This window comes from Dermacentor andersoni, chromosome 5 (assembly GCF_023375885.2).
Source record: "Dermacentor andersoni chromosome 5, qqDerAnde1_hic_scaffold, whole genome shotgun sequence".
In the NCBI taxonomy this organism is placed as follows: domain Eukaryota; kingdom Metazoa; phylum Arthropoda; class Arachnida; order Ixodida; family Ixodidae; genus Dermacentor; species Dermacentor andersoni.
Window position 1 is genome coordinate 112,451,350 of NC_092818.1, and position 23,688 is coordinate 112,475,037.

General features: G+C 47.8%; 2 protein-coding genes across 2 annotated transcripts in view; both read right to left on the reverse strand.

Moving 5' to 3' along the window:
* Positions 1-1,111: 1,111 nt before the first annotated feature.
* Positions 1,112-14,044, reverse strand: LOC126532045 (phospholipid-transporting ATPase ABCA3-like). The gene is made up of 5 exons (XM_055070942.1): positions 13,963-14,044; positions 12,021-12,215; positions 8,069-8,190; positions 5,729-5,902; positions 1,112-1,861 (listed from the first exon to the last, which is right to left on the reverse strand). The coding sequence occupies exons 2-5, from the start codon at positions 12,168-12,170 to the stop codon at positions 1,453-1,455; spliced, it is 855 nt and encodes a 284-aa protein (XP_054926917.1). The 5' UTR covers positions 12,171-12,215; positions 13,963-14,044; the 3' UTR covers positions 1,112-1,452.
* Positions 14,045-17,312: 3,268 nt separating this feature from the next.
* The window catches only part of LOC126532046 (phospholipid-transporting ATPase ABCA3-like), a 30,012-nt gene continuing 23,636 nt past the window's right edge, over positions 17,313-23,688 (reverse strand). Inside the window, exons 15-18 of the mRNA XM_072288347.1 lie at positions 22,590-22,896; positions 21,176-21,301; positions 19,029-19,286; positions 17,313-17,542 (exon numbers count right to left, since the gene is read on the reverse strand). Of these exons, the coding sequence (XP_072144448.1) occupies positions 17,313-17,542; positions 19,029-19,286; positions 21,176-21,301; positions 22,590-22,896 (921 nt within the window). The remainder of the gene's footprint in view (positions 17,543-19,028; positions 19,287-21,175; positions 21,302-22,589; positions 22,897-23,688) is intronic.

The following is a 23,688-nucleotide window of genomic DNA, read 5'->3' on the forward strand; positions in this document are numbered from 1 at the left end:
CTATGAGCATCGTTATAACAATACACGCAGTATATACAATTCTATGTACAACAATTACGACGTTATATATTATACACAGCATATGTACAGCGTATGTACAGCAACGTACAGTGGTCCGTATGCTGGTAGAATTGGCAACCAAATGCACCACACAGCGCAGCACAATACGCCACTGGCCAAGGACGTTTACTAGTGCCGTGAAGCTCGCCCGACGATCAGGAGGTCGAGGCGAAGGCCTTGGTAAAATTGATCTGCTTGCGGGCGTAGCTGACGAAGATCTGCTCCAAGGTGGTGTCGCACACGTGGAACTCCTTGAAGCGGTATTTCTTCTGTATGACCGCCATCTTGGAAAACATCTCGCTCCAGGTGGTGTACGTTGTGGCGATCCGGTATTCCAGCACGCCCTGTGGGCCAGCGACAAGGCGGTGTTATCCCCGTATCGCTGTCCGAATGTCAGAAATTGAATTATCGAGTCGGTGAAGTCGACCCAGTGAGTTTGTGAGAATGGTCGAACTGTGGGAGCGAATATGAATGAGTGGGTTGGTGATAGAGTGAGTGAGCGAGTGATTCAGAAAGAGAGAGCGATACTGTTGCGTATACGCAGCGTTATACGTACCTGCACACGGTGACGGCCCACTCTTGCCCCAGTATATATACGTAAATTAATGCGGAAACTAAATTTGGAGGACTCGTGCTGGTATGGCGTAGCTTCTTTTGTAGCTCTTGCAGTCGCACAGCTAATATACCTTACGGTTGTGTTAGGAAGAGTTGCACGTTAAAAAGGACGAACACAGGAAAAAACGAAGCATACGGAAAGCGCGCTGACTATCTACTGGTTCTATTCATTCCGGAGCTGCATATATAGGCAGCGTTCAGAAGTGCCAAAAAAAGTAAGTGGGAGGAAGGGGAGATCGCATATCAAGCCTGCCTCAAGCGAATAAAAGCTGCGCAGAATTTTTGTTTCCATGGAAGCATGCGGAAAACAATTGCGAGTTCTCTATACCACCGCAACACTGGTTTAAGTTCGTTAAAGGACAATTGCAACAAAATTTCGGGTGGCGTAAGAAGCCTAGTTTCATACGATGTAGGCATACAACAGCTTCCGCGCAAAACTTACCTTTGAAATTCGTGTGGGTGCATCACGAAAAGCTCGCTAATGCAAAAGTTTCCGATACCGGAATTAGAAAAAGAACGAAATAAACGCCGCCATTACCACTTATAGTCTACTTAGGTGCTGTATTATAAGGCTGCTAATAAAAAAAATTAGACAGTTACCAGCCATGCAGCTTTGCGAAGGTTTATTGAGTAGTATAAGCCGTACTTTCCATCGTCTGTAGGTGGCAGCCATATTTTCACTGGGATTGCATGATTAGGCGGAACGAACAGTCTTATAATAGCCCCCAGCTTGTTTTTATCGCGTACTTGCCACCAGTGTTTGCTCGTCACCAGCTGTCACGTCATCAAACTCACAGTCCTTGCGCGAGTCGCGCTAACAGATGATGACTGGCCTCGAGATAGGGTGCGCTTGCTCTGAACGCGGGCGCGAGAGTAAAAAAAAAAAAAAAAAAAAACCAGATTAGCCAAAGTGAAGTTTCGTTGTAGTTGTCCTTTTTTGAGTCTACAGTGAAGAAAGCTTGCCTGGAAGGAGTGGTCGAGCTGGCAGCTGTGGAAGTCAGCCATCATGTCCTGCGTCAGGTCTTCTCGGTACTCGGAGTCCTCGAAGGTGTCCTGGCGCAGCTTGATGGTGATTGTGTAGCCACGGCCGAACTTGCTCTTCAGCTCGTCCACCGTGCCGATGCACTCCAGCTGGCCCGCGAGCAGAATGGCGATGCGGTCACACAGTACCTCGCACTGCTGCATGCTGGGGGGAGTAACGGAGAAACACCTTTCATTACCCGTATATTCTGGTATTATTAAAGAAAAGAAAATAATATTAAATCATACATACAATCGACGTAGGACATGCAGAGAAGTGAATTTTTAGCAGAGTGCATTTGGAGGCAACGGCTTCCGTATTTTTTAAGAGCCAATTCAGGGGGCATTCGTTGCCGTAATAGCCTGTGCACGCTTATGAAACTTAACGCGAGATACTTGAAACGCTCAAATTTGGACGGCTTCATTTTATTGAGGACCGCCAGGAAATAGATTAGGAGATGATGCTCTTAGGAATACGGCCCGATAAACGGCGGGATATACTCTGTTGTATAAATTGGCGCACCAGGTGTATGACTCTTCCAGCAAGGCTGCTGGCTAATTTGCACTCAAGTTAGCAAGGGGTAGCATTTCGCAGTGAATTTGGCTTAATAGGTCGTTTTCAGGCATTACTAACAAGTGTTGTTCGCAGCAAATTCAAAGCCGGTGTCGTCTGTGGATACGCTACTCAAACCATGGGTGCCATTCCGGACATCGCCAGATTCCGCCATTATGTGAAATAATGTAAGGGTGGCGTTTTGAGCCAAGCCGAGGTGCTGTAGCAGCCTTCTGCGTCAATCAGCTGGGAAGATTGGCGAATTGCATGATGTGGCAGAATTTTACAATGTCCAGCATAGTATCCCAAGTCGATTCGACCATATCGGAATGGTACTGCCATCCTTCACGTCTACAATGACGGAGTTTTCGCCCAAGCAACGACAGATGGCGCCGTCGTTCTGTTGCAGATAGAGTCACTGGAAAAAGTTTCAGAGTACCGCAAAGGTCGGGATTTGACTGGCAACACTGAGCGGCCACCGCCATATACCTTCCAAGCCGGCTGCGTCGCGGGAAAGCCACCGTGTTGGAAGAGCTTGATATTCGGTGACACATCGGGTTGAGTGTTTACGGACGTAGAAATACTTTGTGCCCGGAGATAATGGTTGCTAAGAACGATAATAAAATGTTATTTTGTGCGAAGTAATGCAGCCGGTGGTTGTTTTGCACGCCGATCGTGTTTACTGCTGGAACTGTGCTACGATTGTGGGCAACAGCTTAGCGCTGCTATCGGGAGCTTATGCACGCGTTTTTTTTTCCTTCCGCGGAGCCAGCTACGAAGGTAACATTTCGTCACTGAGCCGGAATGAGGCAAGCTTGTGCTTTTGGGCATGAACATCGTGGAGCGCCGTCGGCTTATATTGAATGTTTCCAAGCAGGGCGAAACTAACACCTGATAGTGTCACAGGCACGTACGTTCATTGTATAATTTCACAAGCTAAATCGGATACATTTAATTTAGCTTGTAAACGGATACCGCGCGTCCTCGATTCTGCCGGGCGACTTCGTCCGCCGTATACGCACGACACACTGCGACTGCCGTGTGCGCACCGGTGTTTGGCCGTGATCGTAAGACGATCTGTGCACAGCAGGCGTAAAAATCAACTTCGATGACCATTTTGCGCACTAAATCTTGTGGAAGGCCAATATGAGCCATTTGCGTAATTACAGCAACGTATATGTACTTCTGTACACTGATAATGAGCGAGAGTTTGCTACATTGCGATTTATGAACGCGGCTGTCTAGTGCGTTCATGAGCGGCTACTCTTCTCAACTTATTTATGACTGTTTTCTTAGACTGCCAAGATTTGCTGCCTGTGTAAAAAAAAAAAAAAAAAAAAAAAAAAAAACAGGAACGCCCGCTGGTGACGCAGCACTTTTTTTTTTTTTCTAAGTTATATAGGCGATGCATAAAATTCTTGTGCTTTTAGAGCGGTTTATGTAACATGCATAGTGACAGAGTGAAACTAAAGCTTCTGGGTGTTCTGTTGTTTTGTATTTCTTGTTATGCATCAAGCACAACATTATTTGGGTATGCACCGTAGCATTTCAACATAAAACATGATACGTATGCTGACTTCAGTTCATTGCATGTGCTCGGCTTACAAGCTCAAAATTTGAAGCATGTGTTGCGAATATCACCTGGCCATTGGTTTCAAGCTCGAACTGCGTATGTATAAATGAGCAAAGGAGAAGTGGAAGAAAGGAAGTACCATGGGCCTCGTATTGGACCATGTTTTTATTGACTGCGATCGTCACGATCTGCGAAAAACAAGTGCCATATGGGTCGAGTGACTCGAGGCGAGAGCGCGCTCACGTGCGCGGAGAAATCATGCGAGTACCTGGTGCACGCGAGGACGCGGAATTCTCGCGCGACAAGTGTGCCTCCCGTGTGTGTTGAGCAACAAACGCGTACACGTGTGCCCACGTCAAGCCTGCAAGACGCGAACGATCCCCGCAATGAACTCCTATTTTCGTAGCATCGCTAACACCGCGTGCACTTCGCTTAAATATCTTTTAAAACAGTGCCGAAAAGCCCAATCAAGGTGTACTTATACCTCGCAGACGCGGGTGTATTTTGTAGGCTTGAAGTTCTCCCGGCCGATTCTGTTTAACCACGCAGAACGACGCTATCGGTCATTTTTCCCAGTCGGAATCTAGAAAAAATGGCTTTCCAGACTCAGGTTGGTTGCTGCATCCGAAGGCGCAGCAGCCAGGCATGATTTCCTTGCAGTCGAATGCGAGGGCAACAATCGGAACACAAAATACGTAGGGAACCTGCGCTGCCTGCGCTCTAACTCAGCAGGCCCGCCCGGCGCTTGGAAGGTATATGGCACCCCAAAGTCACGTGGTACGGTTGGGCTAATGAGCGCGTCGGAGGCGCGGGGAAAACGAATGCGGTACTCTCAAATTTTTCCCAGTGACTCTAGTTGCAGACGTTGCAGGGAACGTCCATCTTTCAGAAGCACTGCGATTGAAAGCAGATGAAAGCTATTACCGCGCGCAGCAGTCGAGATAAGCACGATACGTTTAGAGCATTGCTGAAAAAAAAATGGGGAAGAGATCGATAGGCCCGGATTTGTTACAGTCATATAGGTAACAGTGCAAGGTAGATGTAGAAGTTTTAAGGAAGAGGGGAAATATTAAGGAGAGATAGGCAACGTGCTAGACCGATAAATACATTACTATTTGTCACCACCCCATTTCGAAGGGGATGCCAATAAGTCATAATCATCATTATCATCATTAACAGCAGCTTTAGAATCGAAATTTTGAGTTGCTAGTTCGGAATTATTGTGGACAAAACAGACAGGGCATGGGGGGGAGGGGTGTTTAAGCAATGCCATGAAACGCGGTAATAAACTAAACTCACTGGAAATTGCTACTGCCTTTTATCTAAAATTTTACCGTGAAGGCGCCACTGGTTTACCTATATTTGGTCGTTCTATTTATGCAACAGTCAGTATATAGCAAAAATCTTGCGACACATACAAATGCTAGCTAGTCTACACTTTAGCGTATAGGCTGGACTGCAAATAGGCTTGCACTATAAATTTGTACTATAAAGCTTGTACCATGATGTGTTTTTTCCCGTCTGTTTGTTTTTCCCCACACAAAAATTGTTGCAGCGTTCCTTCCTGTCTCTGTTTTTCCTGCCCCAAAAATTGTTGCGCTTTACCTACGTTATTCCCGATAAATTTCGAAAACGTTCTAAGACTATCGACTGCAAGGTATTTCTATCACTTGGTGTAACAGGTGGACTAAAGGAACTAATTAGGTTTAACATTGGCTTCAAATCGCGGAGCAAGGGGTGATCGACGTTGTTAATTGCGAAATAGCGAAATATGTATTTATGGGTTAAGAAAAGAGAACACCAATGAAAATATACACAGGCAGTACAGTTCACTCTCATTTTAGTTGAGTTGGCCAGCTAAGTCGCCATTGCTCGTGAACTGGGCGCCACAGTAACACTGAACCAACCTGTTTGAGGTGAGCAGTATGGCGCAGTCTGTCATCTGGCGGACGATGCTGAGACTACGCCGTATCTGCGCCTTCGCAGCGACATCCACACCAGTGCTCGGCTCGTCCAAGAGAACGACGCTGGGCCGGCCCGCGATGGCCAGCGCTATGCAGAGCTTACGTTTGTCACCGGGTCTGCAAAATACAAAGTTAGTATGCAATTCGCATACACCATCTGTGTAATTCAATGCCTGCCCAGATGCAATAAAAACTCATGAAGAACATTATGGCTATAGGCAGAATTAAGATCTTGAGCTGGAAAAACAAAAGGATACGGCCTCTACGAGCCGATGTGGGGACTGAGAATTCGTTTAACGAAACAGAAAACAACCCGCCGTCGTTGTTCAGTGGCTAGGCCATGGTGTTGGACTGTTGAGCACGAGGTAGTGGGATCGAATCCCGGGCACGGCGGCCGCATTTAGATGGGGGAGAAATGCGAAAACACCCGTGTAGTTGGATTTAGGTGCAAGTTAGAGAACCCCAGGTGGTCGAAATTTCCGGAGTCCTCCATTACGGCATGCTTCATAATTAGAAAGTGGTTTTGGCACGTAAAACTCCATAATTTTTTTTAATAGAAAATATTTATTCAGATGCGGTATAGTTAGTGCGGTGTCCACTCGTCGGCGGACACGTCATCACGCGAACTGCGCTTGTAGCGGGAAAGAAATAGCGTCCAGAGAGAGTGGTATACGTCACGGTGGCGTGCATGAGCCATCCAGGGCGGGAAAGTGTGTACGGTCCGCTCGTCTTTGATCCATGATTCTGGTAAGTCGAACAGGTGTGCTAAGGGCATACGTCTTTGGCCGGCTGCCCTTGATGATAGCACGCTAGGTATCATGAATGGCCGGCGTCTGTCTCTACGAGCTGCTGTAGCATGCATATACCTTTATGAATTAGGATTAATTAGTGGTAGCGACGAATGTTCCAACAGCAGTGGCTCCATGCCGGGACAGATATACCAGTGTAATATTTAACCCAGAGCAGAGATGGACACGCTGCCCCATGTATAGTGTCGAGAGTTCACTGGTTCCGCTGAAATATGGAATACTCGCCGAAAGGAGCGGCAAAAAAAAAAAAAGAAAAAAAAATGGGGGGGGGGGGGGGGGGGGCGGGGCTACGGGCCAAAATCGCGATCTCGTTATGAGGCACGCCGTATAATGGGGGACTCCGTAAATAAGAAAGAAATTATATATATATATATATATATATATATATATATTCACAGCCAAGCAAGAATAATTCCCACTTCCAAAATGACATATCTAGCGATGGGTTAAAAAGCATTCGACGCCGTAAGCTTCCCTAGCAAAGTAATTGAGCCTACCACCTTAGAAGGCCACCTACATACCGCTTGTTTCTTCCAAGCACTCACTGCTTAAATAAAAACCACTGGCAAATTTACTTCAGGCGTAACGTCGACGTGGCGTCATCATGTTTATCGCTTTACTCCAGGTACCCACTTTGTGTTCCCCGCCAAGAAAGGAATTTCGTGATGCTTTCGTGAATTTCCTGACACATTAGCAGCCTCAATCTTGATTGACTCGTGGGGTTTAACGCCCAAACGCAACAACTGGCCTGCAAGAGGAGCCGTGGTGGAAGGCGCGGGATTAATTTCGATCACCCGAGCTGTTTTGACGTGCGCTTGAAATATAAGTACACGAACCTCATTGCATTTCGCACCCATCGAAATGCAGCCTTTGCGGTCGGGATTCGAACCCGCGGCAGCGTGCTCGGCAACAGAATGCGATATAGAACACTACGCCATCACGGCGGGTAGCTTCAAGCCTGAAGTCGATGCGGACAACGCTATGTGCTAAATGGACGTGTCAGCGCCATACCTAATCATGTTCTAGATATGATACATGCTTGAGTGGATAAACGAACCAAAAAATAAAAAAATCCTGAAGCAAGGGCAAGAATGTTCACAGTATGGCACTGGACTATTTTTTACAACCGCAATACGAGAAAATATGTGTGCCCGCGTCAGTTACGCATGCAGTTGTAAATCTAAGCATCAATAAAATTCTAGTATCTCTACAGTCATATTTACCTCTTGCTGAGAAAATGCGTTGACGAACAAGTTCTTGTTCTATCTAAAATTTCTCTATCTTACGGCACGCTAGAGCATTAGCTTTATATTGATTGATACAGGTTGATTCATTACTTTCCTGTCTCTCAGTGTTCCTTCATTTATTATATATTTTTTTTATAATGTACCATGCCATTCGTCGAGTCCTGTACTTTGTTACTTGCTGTGCGCTTGGCCCACAGAGCTCAGTTAAGTCGCGAAAAAGCACGCACGTGTAGCTGCTGGTGATGTCGTTGGCCACGGTGGTCAGCTCCATGATGCGCAGCAGGTTCATCACTATCTCCGTCGTGTCGTTTAGCCGGAAGCCCCGAAGCACGCAGAAGAGCTCGATTATCTGCATCCGCACATTCGATGGTGATTGGTCACCGTCATTGCAAAGAAACAATGGCAGAAGAAGCAGGGACGCGAAGAAAAGCAAGACACAGAAGTTTCGTACCAGCATAGAAAGATGACAGTGCCGTAGCACATTTGGCCAACTGTCCGTTATCACACACCTTTGGATTTAATCTACTGCCCTCCTGGTAATGGGTTTAATTTGCGTTTCGTTTCTGCTATCCGTTTTCGTCATGACATTTTTTATCGCGGGAACGAAACGTTTGTTTTGTCACGGGCTTGTAACGCATTTAGTGAAATTTACGCTCACGAGGAGTAAACTGTACTAGCATTCTAAATAATCTATTAAGAGAACCTACGAGAAGTCTCACATGACTGCATTAATAAAAGAGCCTCAACGTTTTCGCTATGAGCGAGAACAATGTTTCGAAGTAACTCACTGCAAGAAAAGAATAAATCTTACACACGCTATCCATCATTTTCTGGATAGCTGAAGCGTATGTTATCACAAGAAATATTTCAAATATTCCTGCTGGTAACCACGTTTTACTAGAAGACTAAGCGTCGATCGTCTTCCCAGCCGATGCGTTCTGTAACACGCACTTTCGACTGACTGTAACAGCCACTTTGGCCAATGTTAAGCAATCACAGTTCCATAGGCAGAATACTCGAGGAACACGTGTCCAGCGTGGTCGTGCAGTGAACGCCAGAACAATCGGTAATGCATCCACTTATACAAACAAACATTCTGTTCCGTTCACAGTAGCGACAAAGTGTGCGTGCTGTGATGCAACGCCACAGAAAAAAAGATGTTGTAACGGATCGGTGGCGCCATCTGTCTATCGCGGAACGCGCTGTTCACCCCAGCAGCGTCAGATGGCGCCATCACATTGGTTTAAGCCGAATTCACTTTCTTTGGCAGCTAATTCAGCTATAACAGCGCAGTTAAGCACCGCAGTTCCGCAGCAGTTCAGCTGACGCGCACTTCAGCTTCATTGTGAACGAAAGAGGCGGATAAAATTCGCAAACGTGGTGTCGAATTTAACACATGGTCATGATCATGCACACCTCGCGCCCCTACGTTATGTAAAATTCAGCATATTGCCCGGTGAAAAGCAACTTATGATCTCATAAGCCTTATTCTGCAATTACCAGCAACATATACCACCATCTTATGGGCGCCTTGCGCTGGAGTTTGAGGTATAGTAGCGGCGCCTGGTGGCGGCGCGCGAAACGTTGTATGGGTAGTACCAGCTTGGGTAGTATTGAGCCCTGGCTATGGCGAAGCACGTTTCCAGCCTGAGTTTTGAGTCGATTCGCACTTTTTTCTGCCCTGTTGCGAGTGCGAAATGGCTCGTCACTTCTCACAGACCACGCTGCGAGCTAGCCGCAGCCTATAGTTTAACGAAAACGAACTCTCTGTGAGACGTAATATGCTGGAAGCAGAAGGAATCGGCGACGCCGGTCCGGAGAGACCTAGCTCAGCCTCGAAAAAGCGCCACCGTCGTTACTTCTACGTCGTGGGCTGCCATGAACAAGAAGGCCTGAATCCCAACATCAGATTCTACCGTTTTCTTCAAGGCCTCACGAAGCGAAGAGTCGGGCGCGCTGTAGCTGCAGTTCGTCGCACTGGGTAAGCGAAACTTCGCGCCATGCTGACTGTGTCGCCTGTCTTGAAGCTTGCTTGATTATCTGCGTTCTAAAATTCGGTCTTTTGCACTTCGGTCTTTTGCAAGTCCCGACGGCAGACCGACATAGCAGCAGGCATGGCTAGTGATTCACGATTCGAGACCCGGCCACAGCCACAATTAACAATTCGACCGGTGCGAAGTGGTGAAGTGACCAGGTGTGTGCAAATGAGCACAGATGGTCGGTCTGATTCGGTGACAATTCACGACCCCACTACGAGCAACACAGGTTAGAGAGTTAAATGTGCTCATTCTTGCCCTCAAGCCAGCATGTTGAGGCAGCGCAGCAAGGTAGTATTGATTGCAGCACATCGATGTTCGAGCGCTGTCATTAAAAGCTACATCAATTAAGCGAGCAGCGCACGAGCTCGCGCTGCAGCGCGATTCGCGCACGTACGTTACTGCTAGCTCATGTGCATTGCATCAGTTATTTATCAGTTGCTAATGGGACAGATGGCCGCTACTACATTGCAGGCATAACTACTTGTCTAGCGGCATACAGTCAACAAAGATTGCAGGAGGCCCGCCGTTTCGCGGCATGTCGAAAGACTGCTGCCGTCACGGCGCGTACCGTCGTGAGCTCGAGCAGTTCCGTACACATGATATCTGCTTATCGCTGTTGTGAATTCATTTATATCAAGCATTTCTTCGTGTTTGTACTCCTGAATCTAACAGCGTGCAAACCTTACCTGAAGTTCAACTTCGTACGCGACTCGCTTCACTTGCGATTGACACCGCGCTAAAACTTCGCCGCTTATTTCTTGAACGGCGTATGCGTATTCGGCGTTGCATAATTTATTGCCGTTACGCAGCGTGCCACCCCTGAAAAAATATTCTGCGCCCGATATTCCCTGCAAGCCGTGGTACAACAAAACCGAAAGGGGTGGGTCCATATTGTAAACGTGCTTTCCGAAGCAGACGACCGAGCTTGGTACTACCCAGTACAGGGCGGAGGGCGCTTTTTAGCACCATTTTCGCAGCGCCCCCTGGGCAATGCAAGAGCCCCATTGCTACTATTCGACCGCTCTCCGAGCACAACGTGGAAGAAGTCCCCTTAGAGTAGCGAATATTCATTTAGCTGCGGTGTTTGTCCCGTTCAAAGTTTTGTATTTAGTGACACGCGTACTACGTCAGAGTGTTGCGATTTATGTGTTCACTGCGAACTATGGGTCAGCACAAGTTATCTTTGAATGTAAAAAGCTCACTACTTTAATTAAAAAATCAAGAAAATTAAGGAACACTGAGCGAAAAGCGTACAACAAAACTCAATCTAAAAAAATTTACCGCCTTCTCACCGAAGCTGGGACAAGTCGCAAAGAGATCTCTGAGCTGCCGATGAGACCGTCCATCAAGGTAAGTGGCTAGCTATAGATGGCGTCCTGCTACCGAGCCCGACATTGCTGGTTCCATTCTCGGTCGCTTCAGCCGCAATCGGGCGGGTCTGGAATGCAAGAACTCTAGCGTGTTGAAATATACGCGCCCAAGTGGTTGACATTATTCTGTTTTAGGTTATTCCTCCTTCCATCGCCTATGCTCTCTTATAGAGGAGCTTCATGTTTGTAAAGGAGAAACTTATCACGTCGCTTGAGCGCAGGCGCTTGGACAGTATAAAAGATACACACGTTTTGCTATTTCTCGTCCAACCAATTCCAAATGCAAATTCGTGGCCCGTAAAAATTGGAGGCTTTGGTGGTTTTTCCTATGCGACAATAAAAACGCGAGACCAATTGAATCACCCGCTCCTGCCAGAACCTGCAGGTTCGCTGAAGGCATCGGTATACCGCCATCTCTGTGACGTCATGGCGTGGAGCAACTCTATAGACCGTGTGTGGTTTTGGGTGTTAAATAAGCAACCATGAATAAATTAATGAACACGGCTAATGCCAACCTTCATCATTCACGCCAACGGAGTGCATATCTGCGCAACTTTCCCACGTGCCGCATTTCCTTGCGCTGCTTTTCTTAAGTGTCGTTGTACGCATTACCCGTTACAGCCACATTATATCCCTAACTTCGTGTAGCATTGTCAACTGATTTCACCGTAGATTTGGCGCTGTTTGGCCAGAACTGACCCTTGCGACATAACCGCCCAATAATCACGAACATCAGCACATTTTGCTGACTGGGTTACGCCCTACCGCACCTCTCGGCCGGTGAGGTGGTCGGGCAGGCCAAGCGTGTCAGGGCAGTAGCCGATCTTGGAGGCGTACACCCTGGGTGTGCGTGACAGCGACAACGACCCCAGGTAGACATCGCCCGACGAGCTCTCGGAGAGGCCAGTCAGCAGCTGCATCAGCTCCGTCTTCCCCGCCCCGGTAACGCCGATGATGCCAAGGCACTGCGATGGCGAGGCGTTGGCTAGCTCATCTGTTGACTTTCAGTCTATCCATGGGTGCCTTTTCTGTGCACTATGGAGTATTGTCATCGATAGAATTTAGGACGAATGTAACTTAATGGTTAACTTTCTTTTTACTTGTTGGTACGTAGGTTTCTTTTGACTTGTTGGAGCGCATTTCGTTTTTTTTGTGTTTTCGTTTGCTAGTGGCTCGCTGTTATCTTCTTCAGGGGTACCTGAAAGGCTTTAAAAATTAGCTCAATACTATATAAGAGGCCTACGATTTAGGCTTTGTGATCTTCTACACCTCACATACTTACGAGTAGCGTTAAGAGCAAAAATATAAGCTAAACGAGAAAAGAAAGATCGAGAAGGAAAATATTTCCTCAGAACACGTCTCGCGAGGACTGACGGCGGTAATGCGATTAACACCGAAGCAATGTCCCGACACAACGCATTGCCACCGCCGAAACGCGCCCTGTGTGATGGATATACTCCCAAACGAGAGCCCTCTCTCGCGCTTCCTTATTAGAGTGCCTGCAGGCTCTTTCGAGCAGATGAGCATTCAGGCAGCCTATTCCCCATGGACACACTGTACCATCTAGCGGCACCATCGGGGAGTCTGCGCGAAAGACTTTTGCGTGGCCTCCAATATAGCACCGGTGGCGAGCGCTGCCTGTGAGCCGTGTACTAAAGTTGGGTTCCTCTTTAGCGCTTCCCTGTCGACACGCTGCGCCATCTGGCGTTCTGATGAAACTCATGACGTTCCCGTCATGATAAGCCGTTATCGCTCTTTAGTGCCTTATCCACCCTCGTCGAACCCTTACCAACCGTGATCAGCCGTACTCCGGCGGCTCCTGCGTATGGTGCGGCCAGGCGGGCCCTATCTTGAAAGCGATCTGCGATGGGGACAGAGGGCGCCGAGTGCTGATAACCTCGCGTGCGCTGTGTTCTCACCGCTTAGTTCACGTTGCAGCGGGAGACAGCACGAAGGTCAATTCGTTTGCTGCTGTAGGCCCAAGGTTGAAGCGATGGTCTTACATGACGGACGGACATACGGGTTTTCTCGTTGGTTATACAAAGAAATGCTTACGCATTTCAAAAGGTTTGTATTTAAATTTGACTTTGGCAAGCTACCTAGCGCGTAACAGCAGTTAAGGTAGAGCTGTGCTGCATCACGTTGCTTTTTTGTTCCATGGCAGGGTTGGAGCAGTTCTTCGGTAGATATATATGGCCCTGTCTGTATATTTTTTTAAAGTTAAGTCTGGGGTTTTACGACCCAAAACTACGATACGATTATGAGGTCATAGTGGGGTTCTCCGGAAATTTTGACGAACTGCAGACCTTTAACGTGCTCCAATGCACATCACACAGGCGGTTTTGCATGTCGCCTCCATCGAAATGCGGCCGCCGCGGCCGGCATTTGATCTCGCGACCTTGTGCTTAGCAGCGCAATGCCATAGCCGCTAAGGCACCACGGCGGGTGGCCTTGTCAGTACAGTCGGGATGATTAGTGGTATTTCTGGAGTTTCCCAGACAAATTAGGAGAGTCGGCAGGTATGCAGCCTTCACATACGAGAACCACCTTGGCCTAATCATTGCAGCAGCAGTCTGTGAAATGGGGCAACAAAAGGCGTTCAACCCGCGTGCATGTTTGGAATCGCGTGCGAATGCTCGCGATTCCAAATTTTGAAATACACTGCGGTGATGCGAGAAATTTATGTTCCCTAATACGCGCAGGCACGCATACCTGGCCGGTCTTGAGGGTGAAGCTCACATTGTTGACGCCGAGGCAAAGGCCGAAGGACTTGGTGAGTTTGCTCACCACGAGCGCATACTCTGGTGGAATGGGTCCACAGCGCAACTTCTCAACAACCTCGGCCTCGCGGGCGACACCCGAGTCGAGCGGTGACGTCGCCAGCCGTGGGCCCTCCTGGCACTCTGGGGACGAGCCCCTGCTATCGCTCCTCTGGAACTGAATAGTCGTGTACCAGAAAGGCGGTTCAGCCGCATATGATTCTGAAATTGCCTTTACGGACAGCGTAGCCACAAGTGCATCTAAGCAAGCCAACTAGTTATGTCAATACAGCTGCAGTTAAAACTCGATGCAACGAAACCTGATTTTACGAAGTTCCCGATATAACGAAGAAATTTCCATTCCCCGGCAAGTACCAATAAGGTTCAACGTTTCATCAACCCAAATTAACAAAACTAGCTTGCATTAAACCCGATTTAACGAAGCTTTTCCATAAATAAATGCGTAAAAAAAAACTAAGCGCTTTTCCACACTTTGAAGAAGGATGACCAGTGAAGCTGTGTATGTGGGCCCCTTAATGGCGAACTGCACCTCCATCGCAGGTCGGCCCACCATTGCATTATCTTCGGGATCGGCCCAGGTATGGGGAATGCTTAATGCCTGCTTCACCTCCACCGCGGGTCGGCCCAGCACTGCACTATCTTCGGTATGAGCCCACGTATGGAGAGAGAGAGAGAGAGAGAGAAAGAGGGAGAGAGAGAGAGAGCAAATGATAAACGAAAGGTAGGGAGGTTAACCAGGACTGAGTCTGGTTGGCTACCCTACACTGGGGAAAGAGAAAGGGGACGAAAAGATTAAAAGAAGAAGAGAAATTCCATTGGAGATATCATTCGATCACTCAGTCCGGATCACAGACGCTGGCTCAATCCGGTAGCTTTCAAATATCGCAGCAGCGCTTTTGTGGCCTTATGTAGCTGCGATATGCGAAGCCATGGTCCCAAGATCTTGTTCAAGGTGGACGGCTTTCTATCTAGCTGATTGAGAGCTGTGCAGAGGTTATGGCTTTCGTTTTCAAAAGATGGGCAGTAGCACAGTAGATGTCCTATAGTTTCCTCGACACCGCAGGCTTTGCACTCGGCGCTATCAGCCATTGCAATCAAAAAAGTATATGCATTGGTGAATGCGAGGCCCAAGCGTAAGCGGGACAGCACTGTTTCCTCATTACGCGGAAGCCCTGGTAACAGCCGCAGTTGCATAGATAGATCGAGGGAATGCAATCGATGTTGAGTGAATTCAGGTGTGTGCCACTTCTCCAATGTCATACGGTGCGCTAGCTTGCTTAAGTGTTGGGCTGCGTCAGTCCGCGATAAAAATACAGAAACAAGGGTTGCTCCTTCGTGTGCTCTCCTAGCAGCTTCGTCAGCGAGGTCGTTGCCAGAGATACCGCAATGGCCAGGCAGCCACTGAAACGCGACGTCGTGTCCTCTCGTGCTCATATGATGGTGCATTTCTCGTATCTCGATACGAGTTGTTCACAGGACCCGCGACGAAGAGATGACATGTGCGGCCGCGTTCGAATCGCAGAATATTGCCCACCGATTAGCCGGTTGGTTGTTAATATAATCAACGGCACCTCGGAGGGAAACAAGCTCCGAACCGGTCGATGTTGTCAAGTGAGAAATCTTGTATCGTATTGTATCGTATGTGGAGATGGTCTAAGTGGAAGAACCATCCGTATATATGTGGACTCGGTCAAAGTAGAAAGTGTGCAAACAATCCAGAGCTGCTTGCTTCAAGGCCAAGGTAGGCAGCTCGGTCTTCTTTCTTATCCTTGGAACCGTAAGACGCACTTGAAGTTGTTTTAAGCACCACAAAGCTGAGGTTGAACGTGCTGAGGGTGTGAAGCCCAATGGTAAGGAGGCACGATGGATGCTGGCCTCGTTGGAGAAGGACGCCTGTGGTCGTCCTGGCAGGCAGACAAAAGAGCTTGACTGCATCCGTGAAACACGTATGGAGAGTTTTGTGTCCACACGGACATGATCCTGGGTGAACTAGCCTTTAACAGCTTGGCTATAACTCGCTGTAACTGTAACTCGCTTTCGCGCGGTAGCTGCGAGGGGCGCCAACGAGCCAGCTGTGGAAGACGACGACGCTGGAGCAAATCTTGATGATTCTATTTTTGTGTTAGCACACGGACACGATCCTGGGGGAACCAGCCTTTAACTTCGCTGTAAAAGTTGTGATTTCTTTCTAATTTTGACGCAGACGGGTTTTTCTTCCTATCGTTCGCTCTTAACATTCTCGCGTTAAAGCATCTTTGGAACCCTAGTCGTGGCCCTAGCTTTATTTTTACGAGGCGGCGCGCCGTGCCCATGCACGGAACAACGGACTCGGCAGTCTCTAGCGTTCTTACGTACCAGATGGCGCTAGGGGCGGTGGTAGTTTCTTACACGCGCATGCGTGGGTTAGCGGGAAATACAAGGCCGCGGTACTGTTTGGGTGTCGCTACGTTACAATTTCAGATATCGAAGGACCGAAAAATTTCTTACTCAAATTTCCGAACTTCCCGTTTCAACGAGATAATTCGAGCGTGTTCATCACTTCGACAAATCGATCGAGTTTCAACTGTATTTCTTCAGTTCCACTTGGTTCGCAAACCTGCTGTTGGATCACGCAAATGAATGATACTACACGTACGACGCTGTAAACTTAAGAATGACGAGATGTATTGAAAGCCTCAGACACAGCATTACCTGCTGTAACGAGCTGAAAGCAAGATTCTTCATTTAATCAGTCATTGCTTCTCGAAATCGGGACAAAGTAGAGAAGGTTGTGGAGACGTTGAGGGGATAACTGTTGTGTGGTGCCATTGAGGGGAGGTGATGAATAGCTTTTAAATGTGAGAAGATGGTAGAGGGATTCGCCTGCCACAGGTAGTGTAACCCTCTCTCTCATGAATGAATGTGTAAAAAGCAAGGCGCAATAGACCACAACAATAACACTAACGACAGGACCGTCACCGGTCTTGTTGTTTGTGTCCTTCTGGCCTGGTCAATTGCGCCTTGCTTTTTACACGTTCCAGCATGAACCAACTAGCCCAAGCAAAAGTTTTACCTCTCTCTCAAGGCGGACACCTCGAACAGCCTTTCGCAAAAGGAAGCCATCAGCATACTGCGCTTCCAAGTGGTCTCATTTTAGAAAGCTGGCAAGCATCAGTGATGCTTAGCCCATTTTATATAACGCGAACTCGCACATTGGCCATGTCATGGTTGATGCCCCTTACCAATGCAGCAGTGCAAGCCTACCCTCATATACATGCCCGTATATACAGAAATACAGCTTAGTTAGAAGAACCAGCTGGCAAAGGAGGACGCATAGCTTACCGTCCCGCGTAACTTCCTGCGGATCCTGGCGTACGCGGTGGCGTCCATGACCACCACAAAAGCTAGCAGCACGACGGCCTCGACCAGCATAACGAACACGTCGATCATTACGGCGCTCGACAGCTCGTACGGCTCCACCATGGCTTGGCGGGTGTGCTCGGTGGTGTCGTTTACGTTGCGGGATGGTAGCCCTGAGTTGCATTTGACAGAACGAATAAATACGACAGTCACTTGAAAGAAAAAGCTAACACATCCGGGGAATCACTGAGCTCCCTCACTTGCCTGCTGTACATTTGCGATTGAAAGCTGTTTATGGTCGCCAAATCATCAGAAATAGATCGTACAGTTCGATATGATGAGTCAATTAAAAAAAAAAAGAGATGTTGCTAGAACGGTTGGTACTGTTCAGTCCTAACCTATTCGTCTGTCTCGTTTTCAAGACTGTCGAAAACATACAAAATTGTGTACGTGAACTTGAACCTTTACAGCGGAGGCTGCTTATCAATGCAACTTTGTGCTGATTTCTGATCATGTGAGTTAGCTGGGATAATGTGAACGACAGAGCGTTAGAAAAATAAGTAGAAATAGAAGCATTTATTGACTGACAAAAATAATTCGACGACGTTAGGTAACTCAGTGGTCACTAAAGTAAGCTACAATGGCGGCCTAGTCGCGGACTATAAGTCCACAAATCAACAATATTTTCTCAAGCTCGAAAGTAGCCTTTTAGGAACTGTTCAGTATGCTTGTAGAAGTGCTATTGTTGGATAGTGCAAAACTCACTTTGGCGTCCTCCTGGTGGATAGGACACGCACAAAAGTTAGCGTAATAGCAAACGAACAAGATCACATATAAATGGCAAGGAACCATTCACATAATATATAATTAGGTGTTACTTATACACAGCCTGTGTAAGATTATTTTCGGAAGATACATCACGACAACAGCATGCAAAATTTCAAATCAGGTGGCGCCCGATCCTCATCGCATGCATGCAGCTACTAGCTTTCAAATTGTGACTTAGATTGTGACATTAGTATTGTCAAAATAGAAGAAAGTGTATCTGTGTGAAGTGAGGGAAGCCGGCCACGTGGTAGAGGCAGAGAGTGGAGGAGAGAGCTTAAAAATAGCGCATGTGTATATATATTTTTGTATATATACACCCGAAGAGGCACCACGAAGTGTGTCGAATAAGCTCCTGAGCAGCACTTTGCAATATGGAGAACGCAGTTTAAATAATCAATCCGGTGCCTCAAAGAGGTGGGGCGTGATGCTAACGCACTTCACTCGCATGTACGGCTAAAGTGCCACTGAATTTTTGAAAGCTTACTGGAGATGTCGACTATAGCCCCGAAACTTATACTTTTCTGACAACCTATTCGCTCATGCTATCAGAAAAGAAATGGATTAGTGGACAGCCATCACGTTTTCTCTGTGAAGCAAGAGGTTGCGGATACAATTATCGACCGCGGCACGCTCGCGTTGTCGCGCGAGTTTAAAGAGGGGCGAAAATAGAGACAAAAAGAAAAGTGTTACCATCCCCTGTGCTCTCAAGAACATCGGGCGATGAAACCATATGTGGAAGTTTACGTCGCAGCCAATGCGTAGCCACATGTAAGCCTAACTACGCGCGAATCACGCTGACAGACGAATAGCTGTGCGCATGCTGCGCCATACCTCTGCAGCAGTACTTGAGCGAGATGGTGTGTTCGAGCTCGATGCTCTTGCAAGCGGTGGCGAGGATCTCTTCGGTGGCCTGGCAGATTTGGTTCTCGTGCTGCAGGCGCTGCAGCTGCGATAGGCCGCGCGTGAGCGTAAATGTTGGCACGCTGCGAAGCAGGATGTCCAGCGCCTGCGGCACCAACGAGAGCAGTCGCGACTCGGCCACGGTGTGCGTGAAGTGGATGATGACCGTCTCCAGGGCACCCAGCAGCCCTGCGAAAATATGACATGAGCTCACGTACCTAGTAGGTGCACAGATCATTGTCGCTGTGGCAGGAACTCACCGTAATTATGATACAGAGAAGAGCGGGCAAGAGCCATGCATGACTTCTCATGCGGGTTGGTAATGATTGCACAATGCGCGTTTTCCGTATGATGGTCTACATGAGGGGTTGAGTGGGAAGCTCAATGCGAAACGAGTCAGCCCTAATTGTTGCGCTACTGAATATGACCGCCACTTATTGACGCTTATACCTACCTTAACGTACGATGCTCACAAGCGCTTTATAGAGCCGGATGCCATTGACTATTCGTTAACTTTTCGCTAAAGAATCCGGCAGCTGCTATGAAAAGAACGTGAGAAACAACAGGATCGCATGACCAGGCAACTTGTTCTAGGTAACTTGAATCGAGACAGCAAATGAGTGCGCATCCTGGTTCCTGCGGCGTGTATTTATCTTTTGTGCTACTGGAGTGAACGCACATACTTTTACGAGATTCAGTTGAGATCAGACGTAGTAAAAGCTTTGTGCACTGTTCGCTAGGAATGAACTCATAGTGCCACGAAGTCGGAATGAATTAGCTATGAAGCGGGTGACTGTTGCTTCGATCGGTGCCGTCATGCTAGGAGCGCGTGGGTTAGACTTGCGGGACAGCGAACGTTAAAAGAACGTTCAAAGTATTAAGTATGAAGTATGAAGAAAGGTGCATAAGTTTTCTGTGCAGAAGCAGGGATGCAACGAGGGATTTGCCTAAAGCTGTACGTATCTATAAAAAAAATTATTTATTAGCTATTCAATGGCAAACGCGAGAGAAATGCGTCCTTGCGTTGCACTTCTAAGGTCCTGGTTGTAGGATTTAAACCACGTGAACCACATTGGAAAGTGCTGTATAGGAGCTCACTCAACACTCGTCCTGCCTCTTCGAGGAGCGAAGTGCCAGTGACGATAGTCCGGAGCAGATCACCGTCAGTGGGACTATATATATATATATATATAGTCCCACTGACGGTGATATATATATATATATATATATATATATATATATATATATATATATATATATATATATATATATATATATATATACACACACCATTCTGAGCTCTCCCACTCCCTTTTTAACTCTGCCACGTGACTGGCGTCTCACACCTCACGCACATACACATTTTTCTTTTCACTTTTACACTCCTAATGCTAACGCATTAAAAGCATTCAACAATGCCTCTTATTGAACTCGTGGTTCGTGCTTTGTTTGGGCGGCCTTGAATCGCACTCGCTGCATGTGTGCCTGGGAAGGCGAGAAGGAATAAAAAGCAGAAACAGAGCAGGCAGCTACAGCTGCATGAAAAGGCAGTACGTGGGCAGTCGCGGTGCTGCAAGAAATTATTTGCACGGACTATAAGGCGGAAAGTGTGAGCGAACAGCTTTAATCTTGCGGAAGACTACCTCAGCCATTGCACGTACGAAGAGTATGTAGACATTGAGGGTGGGCTTGGTGAGACGAAATTTTTCAACTTCATAGAAAATATTTCAGATGTGGAAAGATGCTTACAAAGCTCCGAGGTGGTTACCACATGAAATACCAGATTATGCATCCCAAAGAAATGCACTTTCGCTAATGAGCTACATTGCTGTGGGAATTTGATATCTCCCAATAAGAAGACGTGGAATTACATATATCTAAATGGTGCAAGTACTCAGTGCCTAGAGGTCGATTTTATGACATTATGACAGTTTACATTTTGCTTGCGCGAGTTTCCTCTTGACGTCTCAGTGACAACAAACGTGGACAGTAGGTAGGCGTATCTCTACTTGTATGTGTACACAGAACATTGGCGCCGTGCAGTAACACGAGGGACGACCATTAAGGAGTAAACGTACCGATAAAGAAGAGGAACATGACCATGATGGAGAGGGCGAACGAGCTGTCGCGGAATAGGGTGGACGCCACGTAGCAGAAAGGCACCATGGAGAGGCCGTGCGCCATGAAGAGTAGAGCCAGCATCGCTGCAAGGCAGCGGCAGACTCTCATTGGGACTGCGCGAAGGTTCACATGTGAGAGACTGCGCCAATATATTGTGACGCCCTTATTCGACCATATATAACTCTAGCCAAAGCATCAAGCATTACCCTGAAACTGATGAATATACGCGAGGCAACTGTGCCAAAATACTCCAAGGAGCATTTAATTTCAGAGATGTTAACCGTTACATGCTACAGACGTGTTATGTCCAAACAACTCAGTCCAGGTCACTCTTAGGAGGCACATAGCGCTGGCGACACCAGCATTGCCACTTGGCTTAGCGTCAAACCAAGGCAAGGGCCCATTGACCTACGACGCATACCAGGTTTTGTATGCGGTAGGGTCTCTGCCAAGGCCACTTGTTCACATTTTTGAATTAATCGCTGACTTGAATCTATGTTGCGAGTTTCTTTAAAAAACGTAGCACATGGTTCCATATGTGTAGCGTCTGCCAAAAAGAATTTCAACGTTTTACTTATATACTAATAGGGAAATTGGTTTTGGGTCGGAGCTTAAATGTTCGCCTTAACTCCTGTAATCCTCCTCGTGCCTGCAGAGGGCTTGACTGAAATTAAATCGTGCCGATTCATTGGTTGAAAAATTCTTCGGGTATTAATGCCTGAAAGCCCGATAGACGCTGTGATGGACAGTGCAGAATGAACTTTGTCCATTTAGGCTTCTTAAAAGTCCGCTAAAATATTTGATTTCCGCTCCTTTATAATGCGGCCACGACACTCTAAGAAGAAGCATGAAACTCGCGCTCAGCAGCAGGACGTTATAGCCACTGGGGAACTCCGGAGTACCTAGCCGCCGGGATTAGGCAGTGGACCTGCGACTTGTGTCAAATTGTAGGGGCATATTCGGAGCGGTTAATCAACTGCGCGCGCAAGTACGGCTTCCAAGTGTAGAGAAACGCGTCAACATTCGTGGTTCCTACAAAGCCCTCCTCCGTCGCAGCAACCATGGCAGAGAGCACATAATCTGAATTAGTACAGAGGCTACTCAGTATCGTTTAATTCCGACCCACGGCAGTGATATTGCTTGAGATATCTCGGCTTCTCCTTGAGGGATCTCGGCTCGACAAGTGCTCCCGATGTGCCACTGTAATACGAAGCCGGCCCTCCCAGTCTACCAGTGGCACAGGCCCTCTCCAGAAAAAGGACATCGAATGTTGCTCCTGAACGCTCCGAATCTGCCACAGAAGAATTCACCCCGAGACGCTCCAGGGCGATTAGAGGAAACTTTGACGACAGCGAGGATGGCTCTTCTCACCTATGTATTCGGCTTTCTGGAAGTATCTGTGGCTGAAGCAGATGGTGGGCACGAAGATCACGGCACAGGAGGCGGCAAGCAGGGTGTCAAAGATGAAGTTGCTGAGCCAGTAGACGGCGCCGGACACGCCTGTCATCATCTGCAGGTGCTTGAACTTGGAGCAGCGCTCGGCGACGGGGTACACCACGAAGCTGGCCGCGTGGAAGCACAGCGCCAGTGGCGTGAATGTGCCCATGAGCACTTCGACGAGGAGCGTGTCGGCGCTGAGTGGTAGGCCGGCGAAGAAAATCTTGCTCTGCAGCAGCACCTGCATGCAGGTAGCGTTGCCAGCCATTTCAACGCAGATGCAGGGGTGAAGGTGTGGAGCGATAAATATTCGAAACTTGTGGCTCTCGCACATTGCAGGGCAAGTTCCTGCTTCGGTTTGCTATGTGGCACTTGGCAGATCCCACACAGGGAGCGCGAATATTCTACTACAGAGATGTGCTTTGCAAATAACAAAGCAACAAACAATCATGCAAACAAACATAAGTACTCTAGTCAACGTGTGAAAACAAAGTCGAGGTCTGCGCTGAATATAACTAAATTCTGGGGTGGTCACGGGCCAAACCACGATTTGATAATGAGGCACGCAGTAGTGGGGGACTCCGGATTAATTTTAACCACCAAGGGATCTTTAACGTGCCCCCGATGCGCAGGACACGGGCCGTTTTGCATTGTTTTACACACAATTGTGTATCTCGCGCAATCGGAGCTAAATTTAGGCTCTCGCTCGGCGTTCAGAGAAGGCATAGCTCGGCAGTTCATTTGCCAATCCGAGCGGGAGTGGTCGCGTCTGAGGGAGAGCTCACCCATTAATGTTAGATATGATCCATCAAATTCAAGTCTGGGCACATTAGGAGTTATAAGAGTTACAAGTATGCAAATTGTTGAAGAAATTTGATGGTTGCTCGGCTATGGCACCTCGGCCTTCGGCCCGTAGGGTCCAGAAATGGGGCTTGAAGAGACTCGAGCGGCCAGGCGGAGGGATGCCTATTCGCTCCCACCACGTCTGACCACCGCGGACCCAATATGTACCAGAAAGGCGGTGAGCACGATT

Coding starts and splice junctions, on each gene's coding strand:
- LOC126532045 (XM_055070942.1), bottom strand. CDS start 12,170: ATGCAGCTGCTGACTGGCCTCTCCGAGAGCTCGTCGGGCGATGTCTAC. Junction 8,191..12,020: donor ACCACCTCACCGGCCGAGAG/GTGCGGTAGGGC, acceptor GTGCGGATGCAG/ATAATCGAGCTCTTCTGCGT. Junction 1,862..5,728: donor ATACTGCTCACCTCAAACAG/GTTGGTTCAGTG, acceptor TACTCCCCCCAG/CATGCAGCAGTGCGAGGTAC.